A 27,935-nucleotide genomic window follows, 5' to 3' on the forward strand; every position below is an offset into this window, starting at 1 on the left:
TAGTTATCTTGTGTCCTCTCTTTTTCTGTAGTAGAGCTACACGGCATATTTGCTTTATCAGAACTTTCTCTTCTTCATTTTTTGTGGTCCTGAAGTTTAAATTTATTCAGCGATCCGGCCAATTTATGTTCAAGTTGTTCTCGTTTGCGATTGTCTTTTCGCGTTTTGTGCACCAGATAACTTCTTTGGCTTTTTTCCGACATATAGGGGTTAACATACTTGGTTAGACTTTAAAATAAGAAGAGCGGTAAAAGTTGTCGCCAAAATAAATAATAATTTCTGAAATTTCCCCTTAAACTTATTTTTTTAACCCCTTAACTGACTATTATTTTTAAAGGTGATAGGCCCGAAACTGACTAGTTTTCTTATTACAGAATTTGAATAATAAATATGCTTTCATTTTAGGTATTTTTTTGAAAATTAACATGTAGAGATATTAGCCACTGATTGATTTCTCAGTGATATTTATTTAATATTTTTTACATTCTTGTAATTGTTTAATAATTAAGAAATTTCTAGAATATTAAAATTATTTATTAAATAAATTAGAAATTAAGAAGAAATATATGAATAAATCTTTTATTGAAAATTATTTATTTTCTAGACATCTACCCAACATAACATAAAAATCTTTTATTTTAAAAATAAGATAATTAACTAAAATGAAACAATTTAACTGATTTTCAAACTTAGCAAAAATATAATAAATGTACTTACTTTACGTGAATAATAATCCAAATTCACAAAAAAATTACTAAACAAGAATAAATATATTTTATAAAACAAAAGGCAACTGTACAGTGACACTGTAACGCACAAAATGAAATGATGCAAAATACATCAAAAGATATCAAGAAAGGGCCAATTGCAGTATGTGTAAACCTAGCTAACCTAACCTAGATCATCTAAAGTGTTATATATTATGTTAAAGCTAACCTAGATCATCTAAAGCGTTATAGTTCATAAATAACCTATATATATTAATTTAAGTCAAGCTGCATGACGTGCCCCGCATATATACGGGATTTTTAGCTATGGTCCCTCAGCAGCGCCATCTCTATATACAGGATAATTGGTTAAGGGGTTAAGAAGAAAAGAATAGGTACATTTATAAAAAAAAAATTTTAATTATTCAACTATACAACAAAAATAACAGTCATTTACAATTTTTTTTTTTTTTAATGCTATAAATGTTTTTCTGGAAACTAGAGGTTCAATTAAAATCAAAATTTATTTTGGCTAGTAAATTTTACCACCCTTTTATTTTAAAGTCTCGCCAAATGCTTACTGTCGAAAAAAATCAATTATGTTATAGTTTCTTACCTTCCAAATTTGCAGAACAATGTCACAATCACACATCAACAAAGGGCAAAGCACCGCATAAGAATGAATTCACGGTCTGTCTTAAACTAATAATTTCCACTGAAAATATAATAAACAATCGAGAATATTTATATAATTTGCGCTGAGTCGATGCTTACTCTGTGAAATAAAATCTGTGGTAATATTGATACCATTTCACTTCAAACAAATTATAATAAAACTGGTGATGTATTAAGTTAAAAATATTGTTAGATTATTAAGAATTCATAATAATTTGACTGATTTTAAATTTCATTTTTATTGCATTAACTATAATTTGTAATTGTGCAATTTATATAGTACGATATAATTCAAGAATAAGAAAATTTATTTATTTATTTTTATTATTTCCCGTGGTGAAATGGCACCCCTCATCTTCAAGTGCCCTTGTGTGGGTCACAATCTGCACAACCGCACGGCACAGCCCTGTTCTCAATACATTATTAGATTGATAGCTAACTTGTACAAGGAGCAAGAAGCCATGGTAAGAACAGGTGTTGGATTAACTGATTGGCTTCAGGTTGGACGGTGAGTTAAGTTAAGATGTCTACTTTCTTCTCACTTGTTTACTATCTATGATGAGGATGTCATGTGTGTAGCATTGGATGACACCAAGGCAAGAATTAGGATAGGTGGTAGATTTGACCAGCAATCTGAGGTATGCTGATGATACAGTACTTATTTGTAATGACAAGGAAGAACTAGGATGTGTCCTTTAGTTAATGAGATCAGTAAGAACAGCTACTTCAACTCAATCCTAGCAAGAAAAACATTATGGTTCTCAAAGGAAACAGACGGGGAAGCTCCTGAAGACATCTTGCAAAATGTCTTCAGGACATATGCTAACCATTACTCACACAATATCTATCATAAATCTCTTTAAACTTGTTCACTATTAGGACACTCACAACTACCTATGGCAACTCACTCTACTTGCTTGCCACTCTCCAAACAAAGAACCTAGTCTGCACACCTTTAATAATCACACTCTTACACAATTTCCAGGGGTGACCCCTCCTCTTGTGTCAATCTTATAGAAACCAAAGGGATTCTATAAGATTGACACAAAAGAAATTTTTCAATCATGTCTCCTCTCCTCTGCCTGTGAACCAAACTCTGCAACACACACACACAAATTTATCCTCATAGGCAGCATCTGCAAACCTGTCATAAGCTTGGTCACTTGTCTCCGAATCCCCTCGACTACCTGATGATCTCCAAGAAACCCAGGTGACTAAATCTGTGTAACACCGGTAGTAGCCAACAAAGCTGTCAAGATGTGACTAAATCATAGCCTTATAAACAAGGTTAATAACTTCTCTATCTTTACTTGTCAATGTGTTCTTCAACATCCAAGTAATCCTCTGAGCTACTTTGCCAACCCTTGTAATATGTCCTGTGAACTTCAAATCTGTCAACCATTACCCCCCCCTGATCTCTAGCCTCATCAATTTCCTGTAATCTGTAGCACCATCAATATTATCATGACACCTCAAAGACTCATCATGGGAGGACACTACTCTGCTACACATCTCACCATCTCCCCTACTACTTAATTCTCCAATTACTCATAACATTACTACTATAATCAATGCTATCTAGTGCCCACCACCACTAAGTATTTTTGTCTATAAATTACGTGTTCTCATGATCAATTTGTGTGTGTGTGTGTGTGTGTGTGTGTGTGTGGAATAAAAAACATGACTTTCTGAGAGAAAAAAACCTGCTACCTCCATATGATATCAACTAACTTAACTTCAACTGAAAGATTGTAAAGATTCCTCTCATCATGACAAGAATCAAACAGGTCTTTTCCACTTTTGAAGGGCACAATGTTCCACTGTTCTTCCAATTGTGCTACGGAGGTGCTTGATGACCATTGTCCTTTGCTCACACTGCCAACTTATTTAAATCCTGTAGGATATCTACATCACTTTTATCAACTATTGCCCTCTCCAGTTTTGCATCTTCAGCAAACTGAATATCTCCCCCCCCCCTCCTCTTAAATCTTCCACTATATCATTAACATACAAATTAAAGAGTAGTAGCCCTAGTGCACTTCACTACTCACTTTCATTTGCCTTGATTTCACTCCATCATACCCACCCTCTGATGTCTGATAGCCATCCAAAATCCATGCCACTAGCCTCACATCCATTCCCATTGCTCCAACTTATGTAATAATTTTCTATCAAATATCTTTGCAAAGTTCAACAGTATCGTGGTATAGCAATTTCCTTTATTCAATTCTACTGTCACCTTATTAAAATGTGAATAAATTACTAAGGCAGGACTACTTTTTACAAACTGTGCTGTCCCCCTATAGAATATCATATTGCTATCTACCTATTCCTGAATTTTGAGACTTATATTAAGCAACTTCATCAGCAGCACTGCCAGTTCTCTTGCACATTTTTGTAGCACATGAGCTAACATATCATCTAGTCCCACTGCTGCATTCATGATGATATTTTTCAATATGCTGAGAACCTCCAGTTCATCCACCTCAATTCTCACATCAATAACTGCAAAGATACACCCTTTGAAAAGTGATCACTTAATAACTCAACTATTTTTTTCTACTTCTGTCAGTTCCCTACCATTAGCACTGAGTAAGGTTATGGCCCATAATCATTCTTTCTCTTATTTGCTACACAACATGAAAAAACTCTTTTGGACCCTTTCTTCACTAAGAATTCAACATGTTCAACACTTTCCCAAAACAAGGCTGCACGGTCACTTTCCCTGATCAGTGGTACAGCTGCTACTACTGTAGTTATAGATAGATCTTTTGATGCTATTACCAGATCCAACACTTTCAAACCCCCTGTTCCCCCTCGATCACATGCCACCTCAGGTAATTATCCCTTACTAATCATATAAATTCTATTTCCATCTTGCCATGTTCTTTTTACTCCTTTTAATCTATATCCCCACAGTTGAAGTCTCTCATGATAATTGCTTGGTTTGTTGCTAATCTGCCAATGCATGGAATCAACATCTTCCTCTGGATCCCCAGGTCTATATACAGCAACCAGCAATATATTGTCCTATTGGCTTTGATCTCAGATCCCCAATCCTCCTTAATATCTATTTTTATTGATTGACATTCTTCAGTATCAGTATAATACCCCTCTTCCTGCTCTATTTTCTCTGATAATGCAACAATGAACATCCTCTGTCAACCAGGTCTCTCTGCAGGGCCGTATTCATGGGTGTGTGAACTGTGCGGTGGCACAGGGCCCCAAAATCATCGCAAAATTTTTTTTATGTTATACAAAAAATATATACATTATTTGCTGCCTCAACTTCACGTTGGGACATATTGAAGAAATTTGTTAAACAATTAACTCCAAAACGGTTATGTGATACGAGATGGGAATGTAGAATAGAATCAGTTAAAGCTGTACGTTTTCAAATTCGATAATTTTTAAATGCACTAAAAGAATCATCTAAAACTGCATCAGATAATACTACCAAAAGTAGAAGTGGTTTCAATATATGAACAAATAGATTCATTTGAGTTTATACTAAGCCTTGTAATTTGGTATGAGCTTTTGTCAAAAGTTAATTTAGTAAATAAAGTATTACAAAATGCAAAAATTTCGATAGACATAGCAACTAAGCATATTAACGAGTTAGTGCAGTACTTTGAAGAGCAGAGAATATCAGGATTTGATAGGTGTTTTGAGATTGCTAAAGAACTGTCAAATCCATTAGAAACAGAAATTAAATTTAAAGGAAGTCAAGTACGTTGGAGAAAAGTATTTTTTCTTCGACGAAAAATGAATTAAAATTTTGCTGCAAACAGCTGTATCAAAAATTAAATACAGATATTGATGCGCGTGGATAGGCTTATGTGTTCGTCAGACATGTTGTAATAGGTTTCACGGCATAATAAGAACACAGATGGTTAAGAAAATAACTATTTATTAACTTAAAAGCTAATATTTCGCTGGTATTATATCCAGCATCTTCAGAGCACACAACACAACACAAAATTTGTTACAAAGGCAAGACAACCACAATCCGGTGTAACAGTGGGGCTAGTAAAAGTGATTGCAGCATGCAACACAAGACTAAAGTCCTAATATGGATATTTCAAAACTTTGAATTTTTTTTTTTTTTTTAACCTAGATGGCGCCATATTAGGACTTTAGTCTTGTGTTGCACGCTGCAATCACTTTTACTAGCCCAACTGTTACACCGGATTGTGGTTGTCTTGCCTTCGTAACAAATTTTGTGTTGTGTGCTCTGAAGATGCTGGATATAATACCAGCAAAATATTAGCTTTTAAGTTAATAAATAGTTATTTTCTTAACCATCTGTGTTCTTATTATACCGTGAAACCTATTACAACAGATATTGATGAATCTGAATTTTACGATGAATTAATTATTTTTAGAAATATTGTTCCAGAAGATGCACCCATTAATATTTTAAAATTCATAATTGCAAATAATTTGTTGAATATTTATTCAAATATTACTACGACATTTAAAATATTGACCAGTCCAGTTACGGTCACATCAGCAGAAAGGTCATTTTCCAAATTAAAATTAATAAAAAACCTATTTGCGATCTTCTGTCTCAAGAACGTTTGTCGTCCCTGGCAATAATATCTATACAGCATGAAATTGCATAAAAATTAAATTTTGATAGCATTGATAAGCGCATTAGGTTAAATAAAATTTAATATATTAAGATTTCTTTGAAATCTTATAAGTTGTTATACATATATTTCATTCTTTATAGTAAAAATAGATGTTTTTTTCATATTTTTATTTATATTATTACATAAATCATTGTTCTGGAGTATTTATATGATAATGTGTATACTTACATAATAAAATAATATATCATGTACATACAAACACATTTATTTTTTAACCAATTTTTTCCCTTTACTTGAATTGATACTAAAGAGCATGCTTGTTTATTTATGTGCATAAATATTTTTCATATTTGATTTAATTAATTAATTAACAAGATATTCTTCCATTTAAAATTTCCATTAATGTCACTAACTTTCAGGGCCCTGATTTTCCATTTCGCACAGGGCCCTGCAAAATGTAGAAACGAGCCTGTCTCTCTGATACTAATAATTTTGGTCCACGTTGCCCTGACCAATGCCAAAAACTTCTGTGCTTTATTTCTGATACTTCTAGCATTCCTGTACATGCATTTCAACATCCCCTTGGGCTTGCAGTTAGCCTTGCATAATGTCATTATCAGCTCATTCAGATTCAAAACCTGGGAAACTGCACCCAGTTGTTCATGGTTATTTCTGCACTCACATTTGTTTATCCTGGAGGTGGCTATTCCTGCACTTGTGCTCGTTTGGGATGGCAGACATGCCTGATTGCATCACCACTAACAGTTTCTCCAAAAATCTAACACCAAAATCCTTTTGTCCATCAAATTCACTTCATACATCTATAAACTTCATTCCTCCTGCACAATCTTCTCATTGATTCATTAGATCATGGCCATTTTCAATTCTGTCCTATCATACTGAGGCAGCATCATTTTCTCTTCTTTCAACAACTCCTTCTCACTGGATATTTCTCACCTTTCAAATCAATTGTGCCTGCCAACACAATCAACTCTTTCACTTCTTGCTTTTGCAAACTAATAGCTTTAAATTTTTCACACTTTTATACCTTTCCCCTATTCACTTTTTCTTTCATCCTTCCACCTGCTGTACCACATGCCAATTGTTTCTCTAGTAGCTCAAATTGATGTTTTGTCTTGTGAAGGAGTCCATGTAAACATGCTATTTCTCTTCACCTTGTCACCTCATTATCCAAATTATTACTTTCCTTCATACTCTCATTCATATTTTGTACACTATTATTCACTGCCTCCACCACACTCTCTGCAACAATTTCATAATCCTGCCTTACATGTGTATCAGCTGCTTTGTTTTCTTGCTTTCAACATGACTCATTTCTTGCACTAGCTCACAAAACATTTCTGAACTCCAGAAATGTTTTTGTGAAACTCCAGAAGTTCAGATTTGATACTGCAGTGTCTTCTATCAAGATGCCATGACAAAGATGCATTGTGGTGTGTGTTGTGCTGTTATTACTGTTGCTAAAAGACGAGTCATGTTTTAGTTACTATTAAATTAATAGTAACTAAAATTTGCAGGTGAATGTATATGAAGGCACCCGTGAGGTGAGTGAGCATGAAAATGATCAAGTGCATAATCTAATCTCTCAAGCCAAAATATTGAATAGCATAGTCAATTCAGGAAGCAAAAGTGGTTGGGGCCTAAAGGGTTGTTGCAGTTTCTATATACAAATGGCAGAAGTTTCAGGAACAAGAGGGAGGAGTTTTGGACATTGGTTAGTGCAACCTTGCCAAAAGTTATAGGCATTAGTGAGACTTGGCTAACAGCAGGTGATGTAGTTACAGGGACAGAATGTGAAAGGTTTAGTATTTTTAGAAAAGATAGGATTGAGGGAGTGGTATTGCTGTGATAGCAGATAAATTACAGCCAAAAAGAATAGGAGACAGGCAGAAGGGTTGCTGTTCATTTGAAGCAGTCTGGTATGAAATCAAGGTCAATAATACAAAATACACAGTTGGTTGCTGATGTAAGCCAGGGGGTTCCAGGGATGATATGGAAGACATGCATCAGCAAATTAGTACAATGAGTGCAGGTCAAATGATTATTATGGGGGAACTATGGAGATATGGATTGGAAGAAAGAGAGATCATGTGGCAGGAAGGAAACTGAATTTATACACCTGATAAGAGATAATTACTTGAGGCAGCATGTGACTACATCCTTTGTAGCAGTTTTCAATCTATCATTTGCATTCATTTTCATCATCTTACCACATTCTTCTACTTGCCACATATCAAAAGAATCCTATTTTTCTTGACCTGATTGGTTAATTCCTGCTCATAATGAATATTTGCTGTCTTTACAAACCAAATTCACCTTCCTGGCCTGCTCTTCATACTCCTCATATGACTGATTATTAATCCTCATCCGCTGTGCTGCTTTCAAAATGCTATCTTCCAAATTGCATTCTTAACCTCTTCATTAATCTACATCATGCCTTTTTTAATTTCCTCACCTGTGGAAAACATTGAAACAATTCCACATTTAAACTGACAAGTGTCCAAGTAGCATATATCTCCTTTCTACCTAACTCCTCATTCCATTCTATAATTAATTATTGCTGAGCTGTCTCCTAAGGATTTCATAATCACCAGCCTTGTAGTTCCTCATATATCCTTTCCTTACAGAAGTCTTCATATGGTTGGCCTACCACCTAGGTGATCACCCTCACCAACTGGAATAAGATTCAACACCTCATCCCCAATCACATTCTCTGATAGCATGATCATATTGAAAACGTAAATCTTTGTGTACTGCCCTCCATTACATGTAGCCTAGAACAATTGTCCATTAAGGAAAAGAAATTCATTTTTCTTATTCCTAGATTCCATTTCATTATTACAATCAATATTATCATTTACTTAAATATAAAGAGCTAATAAGCTTCATTTCACTACCCGGTCTGGGTAGTGACCTCCCTCCATAATGTAATAACAGCATACATTTCCTAGGAAATGTGTTTTTACATTATGGAAAATACCTAAGAATAGCGATCAGAACTCCCCCACCTTTGCAACGAGCTGCCCGATATTGTACTACGTACTAGGATCACTTGCATTTGCTAACGCTAGTGTCGCCGATACTTTATAGTTTACTATATTCGGCAAGAAACGCTCTGATTCCAATCTTTGAGTTTCTTATTCGGTTTTAAAACTATGTGGGATTTAATATCCCCTTAATTTAAGTCATATTATCATAATTAAAATCATGTATAATGATTATCTTTCTCTTGTTCACTAAGCCAGTTTTGCCTATAGATTTTTTTGTATGTACCCTCCACATTTCTCAGCCTATAAACAACATTAACTACATATCGTCCTGTCAATCTCTATTACTGTTAGAAAACTACTGCCACAATTTACTCCTTGCATTTCCATTTTGTGAAGGGCATGATTCCACTGCTGTTATCAACTATGCCCTCCCCTTCTTGCCCTTCATATTGATACATTCCTACATTTCTATTCCAGTCAGGATGTCATCCTTATCCAGCAATCTTTCACTTATTTTGCAGTTTTTCAGATGAATCAACTCAGTGCAATAATCTCATTTCCCTTCTTTCTGATACTCCTGGCATTTGTAAATAAGAAGTAATTCATTTTTGGGTCTATAACTAAATCATACTTAATCTACCCCTCAACTGCAACTTTTTCATGCCTACTCATGTCCACTCGTCTTTATTACACTTTACTCATATCTTCCCAAACCTCAACTATTATCCTTGCATTCCAGAGGATGTGAGGGAAGTGAGTACTTCATATATAACAATACAGTGTAGATACAAAAAATAACCAAGCTGCAAGAGTTAAAAGCCAGTTAGAAACACTAGCTACAGTTACTCCAGAAATTGTGAAGTGCATTTGACAAAAGCTGAGTTACACATAGCTCAAAATGTGTAATTTTGAGAGTTATGAACTCCAATTAAAATAAACTTTATATTGCAGTGTTAATTTTTTTCAATACATATTTGCATTTAAAATATCTGCATTCTTTTGTGGAATGCATCTCCCAGATGAGTCTTTGACTCCATCAGGTCTTGGGGTAATAATAATAATAATAATCTCTCTCTCACACACACACACACAGACACTATATCTCAAAAGGTAATGCACAAAAAAATTAATTATCAGAAAAAAATGAATGCAAACCTGTAGAAATTGCATCACAACCATGATCATATACTTCTTCGATCTGTGTATTTTGTACTTTAATAGCTTGCTTTCCATCTAAAGCATCTAATGTCTGATAAAAGAACAATCCAACAGCACATAAGCAAAAAGTCCATGATGGTACCTAAAATTGTATATATATAAAAAAAAATTCTGATGAAGATATTAGTTTATAAAATGTAAGCAACCACTTATTGCATATATAAAAATAATGCCAACTGCTGTCAGAGGTAATTATACAGACAACTGCAAAATTTAATTACACATTAGCCCATAATTGGAAATATTTTATTCAGTGTTGAAGTTGAGCAAACAAGTAATGATGAATGTTGAAAGTTTTTTCCACTTGGACATACTATAAATTAAAGATGCCAAGAAATTAAATTAAATGGTTGAAACTGGTCTGGGTAGTGGCCCTTTCTGTAATGCATAGCCTTATGTCTATAAGGATATGTGCATTGCATTATGGGAAACTAAGGGAATTGATGTGAAGTCATTAGCCTCTATATACAAGTAACCCAGTCATGAAGTAACTTCACATGCAAACTTTGTTTGCTTACACTTGGATAAAGGATGAAACCGAGAATATAATTTCTTGGCATCTTTAATTTAAAGTAGTAATGAAAGAATGATAAGAGTAAGAATGTGTGGACAGAAGCTTGGAATATGAGGATGCATTTAACAAAAAAAGTTTTAAGGACTAGATAGTGCTTACAACCAGTGATTGGGAAGATAGGGGAAAATCCCCACACAAATAAATAAACTAAAATCATCTGGATTAGGAATAGATGTTGAAAGTTTTTTTCACTTGGTTATACTATAAATTAAAGATGCCAAGAAATTATATTCTTGGTTTAATCCTTTATCCACGTGTAAGCAAAAAAAAGTTTGTGTGGGAAGTAACTTCATGACTTGGTGAAGGGGTGGCCCGTCCCATAATGCATAGCATTATACATGCCCATAAGGATATGTATTTTGCATTATGGGATACTAAGTCAAGTGAAGGGAAGTCATTAGCCTCTATATACAAGTAACCCAGTCGTGAAGTTACTTCATGAGCAAACTTTGCTTACACTTGGATAAAGAATTAAACCATGAATATAATTACTTGGCATCTTTAATTTATAGATGTCAGTAATATTTGAGAGATGATAAAAAAAAATTAATAACAGTGGTGACTGACAAATTATATACCAATGATGAGAAGCATAAATATGTTTGTAATGAAGGAGATGAATCAGGTGGTGGAGAGTAAAGAAGGTCAAGTTGCAAACAGAGAAAATTAAAGACTAGAATGGTTGTGATGTACCAGTAGGAGTTATTACAGAAGTATGATCTTGACAGGTGGAGAAGGTGACTGGTACAGATGACACAGTAGAAATGTTTAATGATTTCATTGGAGTATTTCATTCTGGTGAAACACTATTCCTAGAAGGATGGGGAAATTAAAAGGATTGGAAGTGAATAAAGTAGTTATACTTAGAATAATACATATTCTAGAACTTACAACCTGACCTTATTTAATGAAAGTTTTGCAAATGGTAGGATTCCTAAAAAGTGGAAGGAGCATAAGATGAATAAAAGGTAGTGCCAAAATGTAAGCACTAAAACTATAGTCTGGTTTGCATTACTTCAGTGGTGGTTATTTTTGGAAAAACTAGTAAAGAAAAAATATCTAAGTTGAATCCTGTCTATGATATAAAGAAACTTTATCATGGCTTTTCAGCTGAAGGTGAGTTAGCTGGTTTCATACAGGAGGTGGAAGAGCCCCCCCCCCCTTTACTGGAAATTCAGGTGTTTCATTTTACAAATTCGCAACTGGCCCCGTGAACATACATATATAAAATGCTTAGCCTTAGAGGGACACAGCAGATAAATGGCAACCCAGCAGCAATAAATTGCCTAAACCCCTAATCAAGGGATTCAACCCATCTTCGATGGATGAATGAATCATGTACAGAAATGATTATAGAGGCCACCACGGATTTGTAATAAAGGTCAGGCTTTCTTTTTTTTTTAAATAATCTGGTCACAGTTTTATAATAAGTTATTTTATTATTAGGGAACCTAGATGGAATCCAAAGACTCGTCGCAGGAGACCTAAACTATCCACACAATCTATCATACCTCGCCTTGAACCCATTACAGACAAATCACTCACAACGGACTGGCAACCCATTCTACTCTTTCACCTCTCCAAGCAAAAATATTTAGTCCTCACACCTTTATTCAACTTTCAGGGATGACCCCCTTGTTCTGGCCCCTCAGCCAATTTCTGAAACATTTCTTTAAAACCATTTAAGCAACTTCTGCAATCCACACACACCCTCAATCTATTTTCATAGCAAGCATTCCACACACCACTCGTTGTCTTGGTTGCTCACCTCTGAATCTTCTCCACCACTTCCTCATTCCTTGATCTCTCCAGATATGGAGAGATCAAGCCTTTATAAAAAGGAATAACTTCCTTATCTCTACTTGTTAATGTGTTCTTCAATAGCCAAGTAATCTTATGGGCTACCTTAGCAATATCTCCTCTAAACTTTAACTATGTTTGTGGGTGGTGGTAGACATCTATAGATATCCCAAAATGCATAACTTTACATTTCTCCACATTAAACTCCCACTCATTATCTTTTGCCCATACTGACAGCCTATTTAAATTTTCCTTCAAGCTCTCCACATTATCTTGATTACTCTACCTAATTTTGCATCATCAGACAAACAATTGAATATTTCCTTTCAGGTTATTTCCTTATATCATTCATGTACAAATTAAACAGTAATGGACCCAGCACTAAACCTTGCAAAACATCACTGGTCACCTGTTTTTGTCTTGATTCAGAGTTCCGTGTGGTATTCTGTCAAATGCCTTTGCAAATCCAGCAGAATCGTCATATATTTTTGGCAACATTTTTGGCAGCCCATAAAAGGTTGACAATGCTCACATAGCATGTGGCCCATATGTTGAATTATTTAAATAATACATTTTATAATATGAATAATAAATTAAAAATAATTTTATACCTATACTTCGTGATATCGCTGTGCAACATGGCACGAATCAACCTTGTGAGTCATCAACTAGTGGGGATAACATTTTGGCAGTCACATTTCCTGGTCCATCTTTTAATATAATTCAATAACATCAACTATTATTTTCATAGGAAAAAAAATTTTCATAAAAAAAACTTCAAAAATGAGTTCAAAAAATGTAAAATTGCAGATGAAGGAAAAAGGTTTAATGATGAATGGAACAGCAAGTACTTCTTTATTGAAAATGGGGGTAAGCCCTTTTGTCTTATTTGTCATAAAAGTGTTGCTGTTATGAAAAAATATAATATCAGACGCCATTACGAGAATGTCGTACTTTATCTCGTACTTTAAACATTTCTGTGTTTTTTAAGACTGATAACAAAAATTCTTAACTTAAGTATTTTTTTCACTCACTATTTTCTCTTAATTAAACGCTTGCGGCCCGATTATTAAAAATAAAAGTTGAACGCAGCCCACGAGTCTGAAAAGGTTGCCGACCCCTGATGTAGGATATAAAACAGAAGACAATATACTTTGTAACACAGAGGAAATTGAAAACAGGTGGTCAAATTTTAGAAGTGCAATATATAAGACAACTAATGAGGTAATTCCAAAAATTAAATTCAATAAGAAAAAAATCCCGGATGACTGAATCAATACTAGAACTTATGAACGAAAGTCGAAAAAAGAAAAGTACACGACAGTATAGAATACTCAGTAAAATTATAAAAAATGAATGCAGGAAGGCCAAATGAAAAATGTAAAGAAATAGAGGAATTAGACAAGAAACACAATAGTAAAGAAATGCATAAGTCAATCCAAGCTCTGATAAATAAAACCATAATCCTTATATAAAAGATCAAAATGGAAAAATGCTATTAGAGACACAAGATATCATAAAAATATGGAAAGAATATGGAAAAGAACTGTTTGACTCTGATCGCACAGACGCACCAGATATACAAAATATGGATGGGGAGCCAATTACATATGAAGAAACAGAATACGCTCTAAGTCAAATGAAAACAAGTAAAACACCTGGTCCTGATAAGATCCCTATCGAACTGTTAAAGAAAGTAAATGAAAACACACTTAATGACCTAAAGGTTATCTTTAATAACATCTATGATACAGGATACATCCCTGATGATCTAAGGAAATCCATTTTTGTCACTATTCCCAAAATTCCAAAAACTTTTGAATGTTCAGAATATAAAAACTGAGAACTTGTGAAAATTGAATCAGTTTTTTAATTATGCCATCTACTGTACCAACAAAGATAACTTTAACTTCTACTTGTAGCTACAGTAGATGGCATAATTAGAAAACTGATTCAACTTTTGCATACTTCAGAAATCTGTATCAGTGAGAAACTGTTTCTTTTTCCAGTTAATGGTGTTGAGAGGATTGAAACATTGAGACTGTTCAAGGACACTAGCTCTTTGTATGTTGGAACAAATTTAAGTATCTACATAGATGTCAAAGATTTATTTCTACAACTGAGAACTTTGTTAATAAGAGACTATACGATTTAATGAATAGAATACAAATTGCCAACTAGTTTCACTAGCTACTGTCTAGCATTATCAAAGCTGTACTGGTGTAAATACAAATGCACCAAGTTACATGAATACCTCTTAGGCCGTTACATTTGATAATTCGCGTTTGGAAGTGCGCACGTGTTAGTCAGAATCCGGTACATAACCACGTGTTGTGTGGTTTTTCACGTATTGTAGTTCTGTAAAGCTGAGCGAGTTGATGAGATTTTTCCATATGTCTTTAGGAATAGCACCCTGATTTCTATTTAAATTGCTGCCTTTGCATAGCACCACTGCTCATTCTTTGAAAGTTCTGTGTCTGTCGTCATCCTCGATGTAAGGCATCGAACTGTTTTTCCAGTTCTATAACGTGATTGGATGTTGCAAAATGGAGCTAAACCTGATGTGATAATTACATCTCCCACATGTTCTTTCTGTCTTATTTCAATACTTTGAGAGGTCTGTACAATGTACGATAGGCCACACATGCATGGAATTACATATATTCCAGGATGTTTGAAGATTGGGACTTCATCTTTAGGTGATCTTAAGACCTGTCTGATCATAATAGATGGTTTAAAAACCACTCTGATGTTATGAGCTTTCAACATTCTCGCTAATTTTGTGGATACTGAACTAATATATGGAATCACTGCTGTGGACACATATTGGGAATCAGTTACACGTTGCTGGAGGTTGTCTTTGAATAGAAATTTTTGTTTAAAATGTTGGTGGGGGTATCCATTCAGAGATAGAGTCTTAGCTATTTGCGACAGTTCTAACCATACATAATCTTCTTTTGAAATAACTTTAAGGCTCTATTACGGAGCATATAAATGATGCTGTGTTTTTGTGATCGATGATGGTCTGACGAATAATGTAGATATCTTCCTGTATTTGTGGGTTTCTTGTAAATGGACAGTTGGACATTGTTATCTTCTCTCTTCACCAGTATGTCAAGAAAGGGTAGTTCATTGTTCTTCTCTAGTTCCATAGTAAATTTGATCTTATTGCGTAGTATGTTGATTTTATTAAGAAACACTGGAAGGTTTTCCATGGTATCTTTCCATATGATAAACATGTCATCGACATATCTCCACCATCATGTTGGAGGCCTAATGGATTTTTTACAACACTCAAAAAGAATTAAAATAGAATTTAATACTTCCTATATTTCGTCCTAGTCACTAGGACATCTACGGGGATTACAAAAACAATTAATGTAACATATACACAAATAACAAACAATACTAAGCCCAACCATGTGGGTGACACTAAAGTCCTATCTAGGTAGAGCGCCCTCTAAGGGCAGTAGTAGGTGGCCTGGAATGTAAAGTTGGAACTCTGATGATGAGTGTTTCCCAAATCTTCGGAAGCTTAATGCAACCATATTTATTGAGATTTGGTTGGTTTTTGAGAGCTGCTGCTGCTTCTAAGAAAAGTCTCACTTTCTTGAATTTGCTGTGGTGGAGCATGGTGGGTTTCTTCCATGATACCCTGTGGGTGGCGTCCAAAATGGTCAGCCAAGCCTGAATGGCCATAGTTGTGTTTGAAGATGTAAGACTTGTGTTCCTCTAGACGGATCGATGCTGATCTGCCTGTCTGTCCAAAGTACGCCAGCTTACAGGAACAGGGTACTTTGTAAACTCCAGGCAGAGAGAGAGGAGGGAGCTGATCTTTCGTAGAACGGATAAGGGTAGCAAGTTTGCGGTGGGGCTTATATGCTGTGTGTAGGTTGTACTGTTATAGTAGCTTGGCTATTTTTTCGGAAGTGCCACGGATGTAGGGTATGGTGATGGCATTTTTAAAATCATGTTGACGAGAAGGACAGGGAATGGGGGAGGAGTTGATTATTTTTTTGATACTGTGATTGCTGTGGCCATTGGAGAAGAAAGTGCTGTGTATGTGGTTAAGCTCAGTAGTGAGGGTGGTTCCACTGGAACAAAGATTGTGGGCTCTCTTGGTAAGAGTTTTAATAATGCCATATTGTTGAGAGGGGTGGTGGTGGGAGAGTTTGTGAATATATCTGCCTGTGTGTGTGGGTTTTCTGTATACGGTGAAGGTAAGTGTATCATTAGGCAGGCGTGTGACTAAGGTGTCTAGGAAGGGTAAACAATTGTTCTTTTCCTTTTCCATAGTGAACTGGATTCTTGGATGTAGACTATTGAGATGACTGAGGAAGGAGTCTAACGTGTCTGGGCCATGAGGCTAAATAGAGAACACATCATCTACATATCTTAGCCAGATAGAAGGTTTGAGTGGGGCTGAGTCTATGGCTCATTTTTCGAAATCTTCCATATAGAAATTGGCAAGGGGGGGTGAGAGGGGAAACCCATGGCAGTTCCCTCTATCTGCTTATAGATTTTGTTGTTCCAAGAGAAATACCCAGAGTTAATGGCAAAGGAAAAGAGATCTAAGATGTCAGAGGGGAAAACGTTTTCTAAGAGAGATAAAGTGTCAATTAAGGGAATATTGGTAAACAAAGAGGAGATATCAAAGCTTAACAATATGTCTGTCTTATTCAAGGTTAAATTTTCTGTGAGGGCTTTAAAGTGGGTCGAGTTTTTTATATAGGAAGGGGGACCTTCCGGTGAGGGGGATCAGAGAGTTGGCCAGCTGTTTAGATAGTCTATAGCAAGGTGCATAGGTGGCATCTACTATAGGCCTGAGTGGGGAATTGGGTTTATGGATTTTTGGTAAACCGTATATTTGGGGGAGGACGGGAGCGGAAAGGTTTAAGTTTTTTCATGATGTAAGGGGGCCAGGAAGATACTTTTTTGAGTAAAATTTTTAGTTTCTTAACTTGTGTTTTTGTGGGGTCGTGTTCTAGCGGGATGTAGGTAGCGCGATCGCGGAGGATAATGTTCATTTTATGATTGTATTCACTGGTATTAAGAACGACTGTGGCATTAACCTTATCCGCTCTGGTGATGACGATACTTTTTTCTTTACGTAGTTTCAGGAGAGCCGTGCATTGGGCATATGATAAATTACTTTTTGGCGGCGAAGAATGCGCGAGGATGTTGGCTACGTCAAGTCTGATGTTGTTAGCTATCTCCGACGGTAAGCGACTGATTCCACGTTCGATGTTCACCATTACGTCAAGCACCGGCACTTCCTTCGGAGCGACGGCAAAATTACGGCCGAGGCAAAGGGCGCTGACGGCATCGTCGTTGAGCCTTTTGGAAGAGAGGTTTATTACTGTCTGGGGCGGTTGAATTTGTGGTTGTGGTTTGTTTTTCACAAGGTTACTATATTTCTTGATGCGTTTATTTTTTATTTTTTGGAATTCTCTCTGTGCGGAAGTTTCCGAAATGCCAGAGAGAATCGACCAAAGTTCAGGTTTAAGAACGGTGGAGAGCTCTGAATGTAAGGAGCCAATGACGCCTTTACTCAAAAAAGTATCTTCCTGGCCCCCTGACGTCACGAAAAAACTTAAACCTTTCCGCTCCCGTCCCCCCCGAATATACGGTTTACCAAAAATCCATAAACCCAATTCCCCACTCAGGCCTATAGTAGATGCCACCAATGCACTTTGCTATAGACTATCTAAACAGCTGGCCAACTCTCTGATCCCCCTCACCGGAAGGTCCCCTTCCTATATAAAAAACTCGACCCACTTTAAAGCCCTCACAGAAAATTTAACCTTGAATAAGACAGACATATTGGTAAGCTTTGATATCTCCTCTTTGTTTACCAATATTCCCTTAATTGACACCTTATCTCTCTTAGAAAACGTTTTTCCCTCTGACATCTTAGATCTCTTTTCCTTTGCCATTAACTCTGGGTATTTCACTTGGAACAACAAAATCTACAAGCAGATAGAGGGAACTGCCATGGGTTCCCCCCTCTCACCCCCCCCTTGCCAATTTCTATATGGAAGATTTCGGAAAACGAGCCATAGACTCAGCCCCACTCAAACCTTCTATCTGGCTAAGATATGTAGATGATGTGTTCTCTATTTGGCCTCATAGCCCAGACACGTTAGACTCCTTCCTCAGTCATCTCAATAGTCTACATCCAAGAATCCAGTTCACTATGGAAAAGGAAAAGAACAATTGTTTACCCTTCCTAGACACCTTAGTCACACGCCTGCCTAATGATACACTTACCTTCACCGTATACAGAAAACCCACACACACAGGCAGATACATTCACAAACTCTCCCACCACCACCCCTCTCAACAATATGGCATTATTAAAACTCTTACCAAGAGAGCCCACAATCTTTGTTCCAGTGGAACCACCCTCACTACTGAGCTTAACCACATACACAGCACTTTCCTCTCCAATGGCTACAGCGATCACAGTATCAAAAAAATAATCAACTCCTCCCCCATTCCCCGTCCTTCTCGTCAACAAGATTTTAAAAATGCCATCACCATACCCTACATCCGTGGCACATCCGAAAAAATAGCCAAGATACTAAAACAGTACAACCTACACACAGCATATAAGCCCCACCGCAAACTTGCTACCCTTATCCGTTCTACGAAAGATCAGCTCCCTCCTCTCTCTCTGCCTGGAGTTTACAAAGTACCCTGTTCCTGTAAGCTGGCGTACTTTGGACAGACAGGCAGATCAGCATCGATCCGTCTAGAGGAACACAAGTCTTACATCTTCAAACACAACTATGGCCATTCAGGCTTGGCTGACCATGTTTTAGACACCACCCACAGGGTATCATGGAAGAAAACCACCATGCTCCACCACAGCAAATTCAATAAAGAGAGACTTTTCTTAGAAGCAGCAGCAGCTCTCAAAAACCAACCAAATCTCAATAAATACGGTTGCATTAAGCTTCCGAAGATTTGGGAAACACTCATCAGAGTTCCAACCTTACATTCCAGGCCACCTACTGCTGCCCTTAGAGGGCGCTCTACCTAGATAGGACTTTAGTGTCACCCACATGGTTGGGCTTAGTATTGTTTGTTATTTGTGTATATGTTACATTAATTGTTTTTGTAATCCCTATAGATGTCCTAGTGACTAGGACAAAATATAGGAAGTATTATATTCTATTTTAATTCTTTTTGAGTGTTGTAAAAAATCCATTAAGCCTCCAACATGATGTCCTCACAGCACTTAAGCCTCTACACACGTATATCTCCACCATATCGAAAGTATAGGTGAAATGTTGGAAAAAATATCTAATTTTTTCCAATATTTCACCTATACCTTCGATATAGGTATAGACCTTCTGATTGTTTGTATACGATGTTATTTACTATGAAGAAATTTGATTTCAGGCAATCATGGAACAAATGGGTGATGTCCTGAGGGAAGAGATCGTTTAGAATGTTTACCACCTCATCGACCGGTACGTTGGTGAAAAGGGACACAACATCTAGACTTGCCATAATGTCAGTTTGTGAAATTGTGACTGTCTTAATTTTTTCAACAAATTGTTGAGAATTTTTAATATAGGTCTCTGTTTGTCTGATATGTCCTTTCATTAAATTTGCAAGATGTTTAGCTAGTAGGTAGGTAGGTGAGGATCTTCCATCCACAATTGGACGTAGTGGTACGTTTGATTTGTGAATCTTCGGCACGCCATAAAGGCGTGGAGTAATGGGGTGTGAGGATTTGAGTTGTCTTTTTAGCTCCTCCGACCAACTAGTCATGTTTCGGATAAGAGTGTTTGTCTCCAGATGATTACTCATGATGGGATTCTTATCTAAGACTTGGTAAGTGGTACTGTCCGATAGTAACAAGTTGATCTTATTGAAGTAATCTTTCGAGTTTAGAATGACTGTTGAATTGCCTTTGTCCGCTTTTGTGATCATAACATCAGAGTGGTTTTTAAACCAACTACTACGATCAGCCAGGTCTTAAGATCACCTAAAGATGAAGTCCCATTCTTCAAACATCCTGGAGTATATGTAATTCCATGCATGTGTGGCCTATAGTACATTAGAAAGACCTCTCAAAGTCTTGAAATAAGACAGAAAGAACATGTGGGAGATGTAAATCACAACAGAATTATCACATCAGGTTTAGCTCACCATTTTGCGACATCCAATCATGTTATAGACTGGAAAAACAGTTCGATGCCTTACATCGAGGATGACTATAGACACAGAACTTTCAAAGAATCAGCAGTGGTGCTATGCAAAGGCAGCAATTTAAATAGAAATCAGGTTGCTATTCTTAAAGACATATGGAAAAATCTCATCAACTCTCTCAGCTTTACAGAACTACAATACGCAAAAAACCACACAACACGTGGTCATGTACAGGATTCTGACTAACGCATGTGCGCTTCCAAACGCGAATTATCAAATGTAACGGCCTAACAGGTATACTAATGCTTCTGTATTCATGTAACTTGGTGCATTTGTATTTACACCAGTACAGCCTTGATAATGCTAGACAGTAGCTAGTGAAACTAGTTGGCAATTTGTATTGTATTCATTAAATCGTATGGTCTCTTATTAACAAAGTTCTCAGTTTTAATACGTTAGACCAAATATGAACAAATGTTCAGAATATAGGTAGACTAATAAGTTTAACAAGTCATGTTACAATATTACTAGTGAGAATAATCCTAGAAAGAATAAAAGGCACTTTGCCAGTAGAAATAGAAGACACTCAATCAGGTTTCCAAAAACACAAAAGGTACAAGAGAAGGAATTTTCAATTTGAAAACATTATGTGAAAGAAGCCTTGATAACCAGAAAAGCATATATCTTTGTTCTATTGATTACACCAAAGAATTTGATTCAATAGATCACAAGAAATTAATACATATCCTACAGAATAATAGGTTAAAAGGAAAAGATCTACATATAATTACAAATATATACTGGAATCAAATGGCCTCAATAAGATATAAAAATGCATATTCTGACAACTTTTAAATCAAGAAAGGAGTAAGACAAGGATGTGTCTTATCACCTTTACTGTACAATATATATAGTGAGCAAGTTTTAAAAAATATTTCAGAACTGAAGGGTATAAAATCGGGGGTAGGAACTATAACAACTTCAGGTATGAAGATGACACAGTCCTTATAGCTGAATCTGAAGATGATCTTCAAAACTTAGTCACAGAAATTTACAACAGAAGCTTAGACATGGGATTAATTATGAACCTAAAGAAAACAAAGTGCATGATTATATCAAAAGAACCAATAAATAAGAAACTAAACATAATTGTTAACAAAAAGAAAATTGAACAGGTTCAGTCTTTTATATATTTGGGAGAAATGTTTACAGACAGAGGAAATTCCCTTAAAGAAATAAAAAGAAGAATAGAGATAGCAAGAAAAGCCTTTATTGATATGAAAACTGTTCTAACATCCAGAGACGTTAATATAAACACAAGAAAAAGATTAATAAAATGCTATATCTGGTCAAGCTCTACAACAGTGAAACTTGGACTCTAAACAAAGAAGCAAAGAAAAAATTAGAAGCTTTCAAAATGTGGACCATCAGAAGAACGTTGAAAATACCATGGACAGAGAAAATGAAAAACAAAGATGTTTTAAAAAAAGAAAAAATGAAAAGAACATTAATGAAAATAATTAAAGAATGAAAACATAAATAATTTGGACATCTAACTAGACAAGAAGGCATTGAAGGGACACTGGATGGAAAAAGAGGGAGAGGTAGACCCAGGAGAATGTGGTTTGAAGACATTAAGGACTGGACTGGCTTGAATACCATAAATGTTCCAGAGCAGCAAAAGAAAGAAAAAAGTTCTGTGACATGGTTACTTGAAGAAGATACAAATTAACCAAAGTGGATATTCTTTAATTAAGCTTGTAATTTCACTGAGCTTTAATAATAATAATAATGAAGTCACTTTTACTTACTTCTGTCCTTGCATCTGGACTATAATATAATACTATTAAACTGCATGCAACGTTAATGACAAGACCACAGCATGTTAAAAGGCATGGTGCTATTTGAAGTGGAATAAACTGCACAAGCCAAATCCAGAATCTGAAATAAAGAAATATTTTAAAAGCAATTTATGCTCAGAACTTTATAGTTACACTATCAGAAACAGAAATTGATGGTTTTTTGTATCCTATACTTGTTATTAGTATTTTAGGCTAACAAAAAACATTTGAATTAAACTTTAAAAAAATTAACTTAAACTTGAGACCATCAAAATTTAAAAAGAAATGAAGAAAATAAATTCAGTTTCATGAAGATATATTTAAGGATGGACATAGATACAGGTTCGTTCAATGGCAAAGGCTATTTTATTTTGGAGAAGCCCACTTTTAGCACTGAGTTTATATAGTATAAAACTTATATATAATTGTTATTCCTGCTAGTGGCAAATGAACATTAATTTTAGGAGAGGTGATTAAGTAGTGGTTTTGAGTTTTAAAAGTTCTATTTATTAATATTATTTGATATAATATCCTCCTACGGTTCACAGACAATTCATCAGCAACAATTTATTGCAGGGGAAAACTTGGCGAGTGGAAAATTTTACTCTGGGAAAATTCATTGCAGAAAAAATTCGTTGAAAGCATTATTCACTAGAAAATTGAAATGATATTGCATTGATACCGATATATGAAAAGTAAATGCAGTGCAAGATAAATTTCACAAAATATTTTTTTTTATGTATTTATGTATTATTTGTTTAGATTTTTAATTAGATTTTCATTCATATTTTTATTCTTATGCAATGAAAGTAATATATTATTGATTGGTGAGTTTCCTAATTTCTGTTTCATCTTAAAAAGTAGTAAATATATTTTATTACTTAAATACTGCAGGTTTTGCTGATGAAATATTAATATTTACAAAACTGGAATAGGTATAAGGAGAAAGGGCATCACATTTAAGAATAGTTATTCTGCGAACCGTTCAGACACCCATCCAGATGTGATATGTGAGGGTGGATTGAAAAGTTCTCGGTCTAACAATGAAAAAACGAATTTAATTTCTAAATTATTTTTATTTTTCAACATAATCTCCCTTAAGACTAATAAACTTATTCCAGTGATGCTCCAACACTATTATCTCTTCCCTGTAGTGGTTCTCGGTAAGATCTGCAAAATACCCCTCTACAGCTGCAATCACCTCTTGATTCGAAGAAAAACGCTGATCAGCGAGGAAGATTTTTAGTTTTCGGAAGAGATAGTTGGCAGGCACATTGTCCTGATGAAAGATATTTTTTTTTATTGCAAAACAGGTTTTTCTCACGAATTGTTCATCTAGTGTGGTTAAAAGATCGGAATAATATACCCCAGTTATTGTTTTACCCTTTTCAAGATAATAAACAAAATGCGTTTAGCATCCCAAAACACCAATGCCATGACCTGCTGATGAAATGGACTTTGTCTTCTTTGGCGCTCAATAACCAACTTCTCTCCACTGTTTTGACTGCTGTTTGGATTCTGGTGTGTTATGGTAAATCCAAGTCTCATTTATAGTAATAAATCAATGCACAAAATCAGTTTTATTCTTGTTAACTCGCTCCAAGCACTGTTCAGAGATTTTCATGTGAGTGCATTTTTGATCTGCTATGAGTAAGCAAGGTATCTTGCGCAAAGCTTTTTTTTCATTTGCAATTCTTCATGCAAAATATATCCTACACGTTCTTTTGAAATGCCTACAGTCTCAGCAATTTCAGGCACTTAGACTCGCCAGTCATCCAATACCATATTGTGCACTTGATCAATGATTTCTGGTGTTGTTACACTTCTTGGACATCCTTCACGTGGATCATCTTCAAGGCTGGTGTGGCCACATTTAAACTCAGCAGGCCCATTTCTTAATTGTCGAAAACGAAGGACAAGAGTAACCATAAACTTTTATGAACTTCGAATAAATTTGTTTTGGCATTAAACCTTCTTTTACAAAGAATTTTATAACCACACGATACTCAATTTTATCCATTTCAAGGAATACAGACACTTTTGCTTCAGATAGCTGTATAAAACAAACTACTTGAAAGAATGACTTGCAATTTTGCATGGATACTTATGACAGATGTATACCAACTTACAAAAAAAAATCATGCCAATAGTGTTGCCATCTATGGTTGAGGCCGAGAATGTTTTAGACTACCCTCGTATAATCGAAATATTATTATTATTTGACACCTCCAGGGAGTCCAAGTACTCATCAAGGGAAGGCACCTGATCTAGAACTCCATCTTCAACATTCAATCACCAATTGACTGCAACTATACAAATGCCATCTACTGCCAATCATCACTCGTGTTTCCACAGACGATCACAAATATCCATGTCCACGGCGGGATTCAAACCTGCAGCATTTTGACTGGAGAGCAGATATGCTATTCACTCAGCCAACCAGGCCAGCTATTTCTTTTTTTTTTTTTAAAATATGTCTTAAATTTTTTAAAAAATATTTCTTATATGGGAAATATTTCTTTTTTTTTTCACATATATCCACGATGAATAACTTTATACTAAATAAAATTTTTTAAAAAGCTTAAAATAGTAAATAATATATAAAATTTCTTAAATGTTTTAAAATATTTTTAAAAGAAATATTTTTTAAAATATTTCTTATATGGGAAATTTTTTTTCACATATTTGCAATGAATTTTCATTATTAAAACACTTAAGGAATAGAACAACGTAGTTAAGGATATAAATTAAATTAAACTTTAATAAATATTTTCCGATATTTCGGCAACGGATGTAGTCCTTGTGTTCCGAAATTCTGATATTCGCTGTCCTGCCTGTTTGGCCCCCCACAACAAGGATTACTCTAAATCCATCACCATTCCCTACAACCGAGGCACCTCGAAAAAGATTACCAAAATCTTAAAAAAACATGACCTGACCTCCTGTTACAAACCTTACAGAAAATTGGCATCCCTTATCCGCTCCACTAAAGACCAACCACTTCCTCTAGACCTACCTGGTGTTTACCAGGTCCCTTGCAGTTGTAAACTGTCTAACTTTGGCCAAACAGGTAGGACAGCGAATCAGAATTTCGGAACACAAGGACTACATCCGTTTTCACAAATACAGTCATTCTGGGCTTGCGGACCATGCTCTGGATACACGCCACAGAATACGGTGGAAGAAAGCTACAGTGATACACCGTAGCAAATACAAATTTGAAAGACTCTTTATGGAATCAGCCTCAGCCCTAAGAAATTCTCCAAACCTCAACAAATTTGGTTGTATGCGACTGCCCCAAATTTGGGAGGCCTACATCGGCAGACCTTCAGCCCAACGGCCAAGAACACCTACTTAGCCCGCTAGAGGGCACCATCAGGACTGTTAGGAGAACAATAGCTTCATCTCTTCATTCCCAGTTTCTGTGTTGTAGTGCCTACGTGCATGTAACTTTTTTGTAAGTTCCTTTAGAAGATGGCAACGTGACGTTGCCGAAATATCGGAAAATATTTATTAAAGTTTAATTTAATTTATATCCTTAACTATGTTGTTCTATTCCTTAAGTGTTTTAATAATGCATAACCAACGTATAAGCCTGTCTACGAGAATGAATTTTCATGTGATTAATTTTGCCCCACGATTAATTTTCCTCACAATGAATAGTCTCCTCAATGAATTTTCCTCTGCGATGAACTGTCCAGACATGTCCTCCCACCACTCTCCACGAGTGGTAGGAACATGGAATGCATTACCTGAGAGGATAGTGAACATGCAGACTGTGGATGGTTTTAAGGAGTGGTATGACAGACTGTGTTCACTAGTGATGACCTCCCGAGTTGAGTTGCGACTCCATAGGGGTCAGGAAAATAATAATTAAATGAATGCGAACAGCATTTTAAATTTTTTAATCTAAATAATATTCAGGTAGGAGTTAGATGGATGAGCAGTATCATTAAGTAGCTGAGGGGGGGGGGACCCTCTGGAGGGTGTATAAGAAGATAACCAGCAACTAGCAAGTTCACAAACAGGACAAATGTTAGACAAGGCCAAAGGATATTCCAAAGACTTATGTGGCAAGTAAGAGGAAGAATAACTATGGAAGGATAACTTTAATGAGTGTAGATTGTAATGCGATGACAAAAGCAGACAAAATAGTTGAATTACTAAGTGACCACTTTATAAGGGTATATCACCTAAGTGAGGATACCGCTGTGACAAAAGTACGTGACAGGAACTGATGTGAGAACAGAGGTTGATGAATTGGAGGTACTTACGATATTGCAGAATCTCAATGCAAATATGGCTGTAGAATTACATGGGATATCAGAATGCATTTTATGAGAATGTGCAATTGAACTGGCAATGTCTCCGACTAGAATAAGTCTCAAACTTCCACAGGAGTCGAAGGAGAACAAAATAATTTTTGTATAAAGCAGGCTTTAAGACTGAAGTAGCAAATTATAGATCAATCAATATCTTAGGAGTGGTGGAAAGTAATGGAAAAGTTGATCAAAGAGAGAATTCAAATATAAGTGTAGAAAGTATTTTTAACTTGGGTATAGTTATGTTAAAGATACCAAGCAATTTTAAACCTGGTTTTACTCCATTTTTTCCAAGTAAGCAAACAGACAAAATGTCAAGTTTGCGCCTGCAATTTATGCAAGACTAGCTGATCCCACAGGTAGTGCAAGACCAAGGCAACTCGTGGTAAAAGTGGAGCAAGCTCTGATCACTAATCTTAATATTTATCCTTAATGCCAAAACACATCTCCAAGAAGGGGATGTATGATGTTGCCTTTAATACAAAACATCATACATCCCCTTCTTGGAGATGTGTTTTGGCATTAAGGGTAAATATTAAGATTAGTGATCAGAGCTTGCTCCACTTTTACCACGAGTTGCCTTGGTCTTGCACTACCTGTGGGATCAGCTAGTCTTGCATAAATTGCAGGCGCAAACTTGACATTTTGTCTGTTTGCTTACTTGGAAAAAATGGAGTAAAACCAGGTTTAAAATTGCTTGGTATCTTTAACATCAAATATAAGTGGATAAGAACATGATACTCTATGAGGAACATGCATGACTTTTGAAGGGTCAGTCACACTTTAGTAATTTACTAACTTGTTATAATAGAGTGACATCTGATTTGGAAAAAGGGAATGACTACACATTGTGGGATTTTGAAAAGGCATTTGACAAGATACCACATAGAACTGTTATGCAAATTACAACAAATGGGATAAATATGAAACAGGTAATATGGAAAAATATGAGGCTTGCCAATCAACAGATACCAAGAAAGAGTATATGGAAGAACAGAATCCAGGAGAAAGTGGTATGCTGCATGGCTC

At 35.7% G+C, this 27,935-nt stretch overlaps 1 protein-coding gene across 3 annotated transcripts in view; it reads right to left on the reverse strand.

Moving 5' to 3' along the window:
• Positions 1 to 27,935, reverse strand: part of LOC150092492 (cholinephosphotransferase 1-like) — a 195,506-nt gene that overhangs the window by 71,295 nt on the left and 96,276 nt on the right. For all 3 annotated transcript variants that reach the window (XM_090414333.1, XM_090414334.1, XM_090414332.1), the window contains exons 3-4: positions 22,555 to 22,684; positions 10,144 to 10,288 (exon numbers count right to left, since the gene is read on the reverse strand). In XM_090414333.1, the coding sequence (XP_090270459.1) occupies positions 10,144 to 10,288; positions 22,555 to 22,684 (275 nt within the window). The remainder of the gene's footprint in view (positions 1 to 10,143; positions 10,289 to 22,554; positions 22,685 to 27,935) is intronic.

This window comes from Typopeltis vanoorti, chromosome 25 (genome assembly GCF_054136105.1).
Source record: "Typopeltis vanoorti isolate ZY-2024b chromosome 25, IOZ_Tvanoo_1.0, whole genome shotgun sequence".
Taxonomy (NCBI): Eukaryota; Metazoa; Arthropoda; class Arachnida; order Uropygi; family Thelyphonidae; genus Typopeltis; species Typopeltis vanoorti.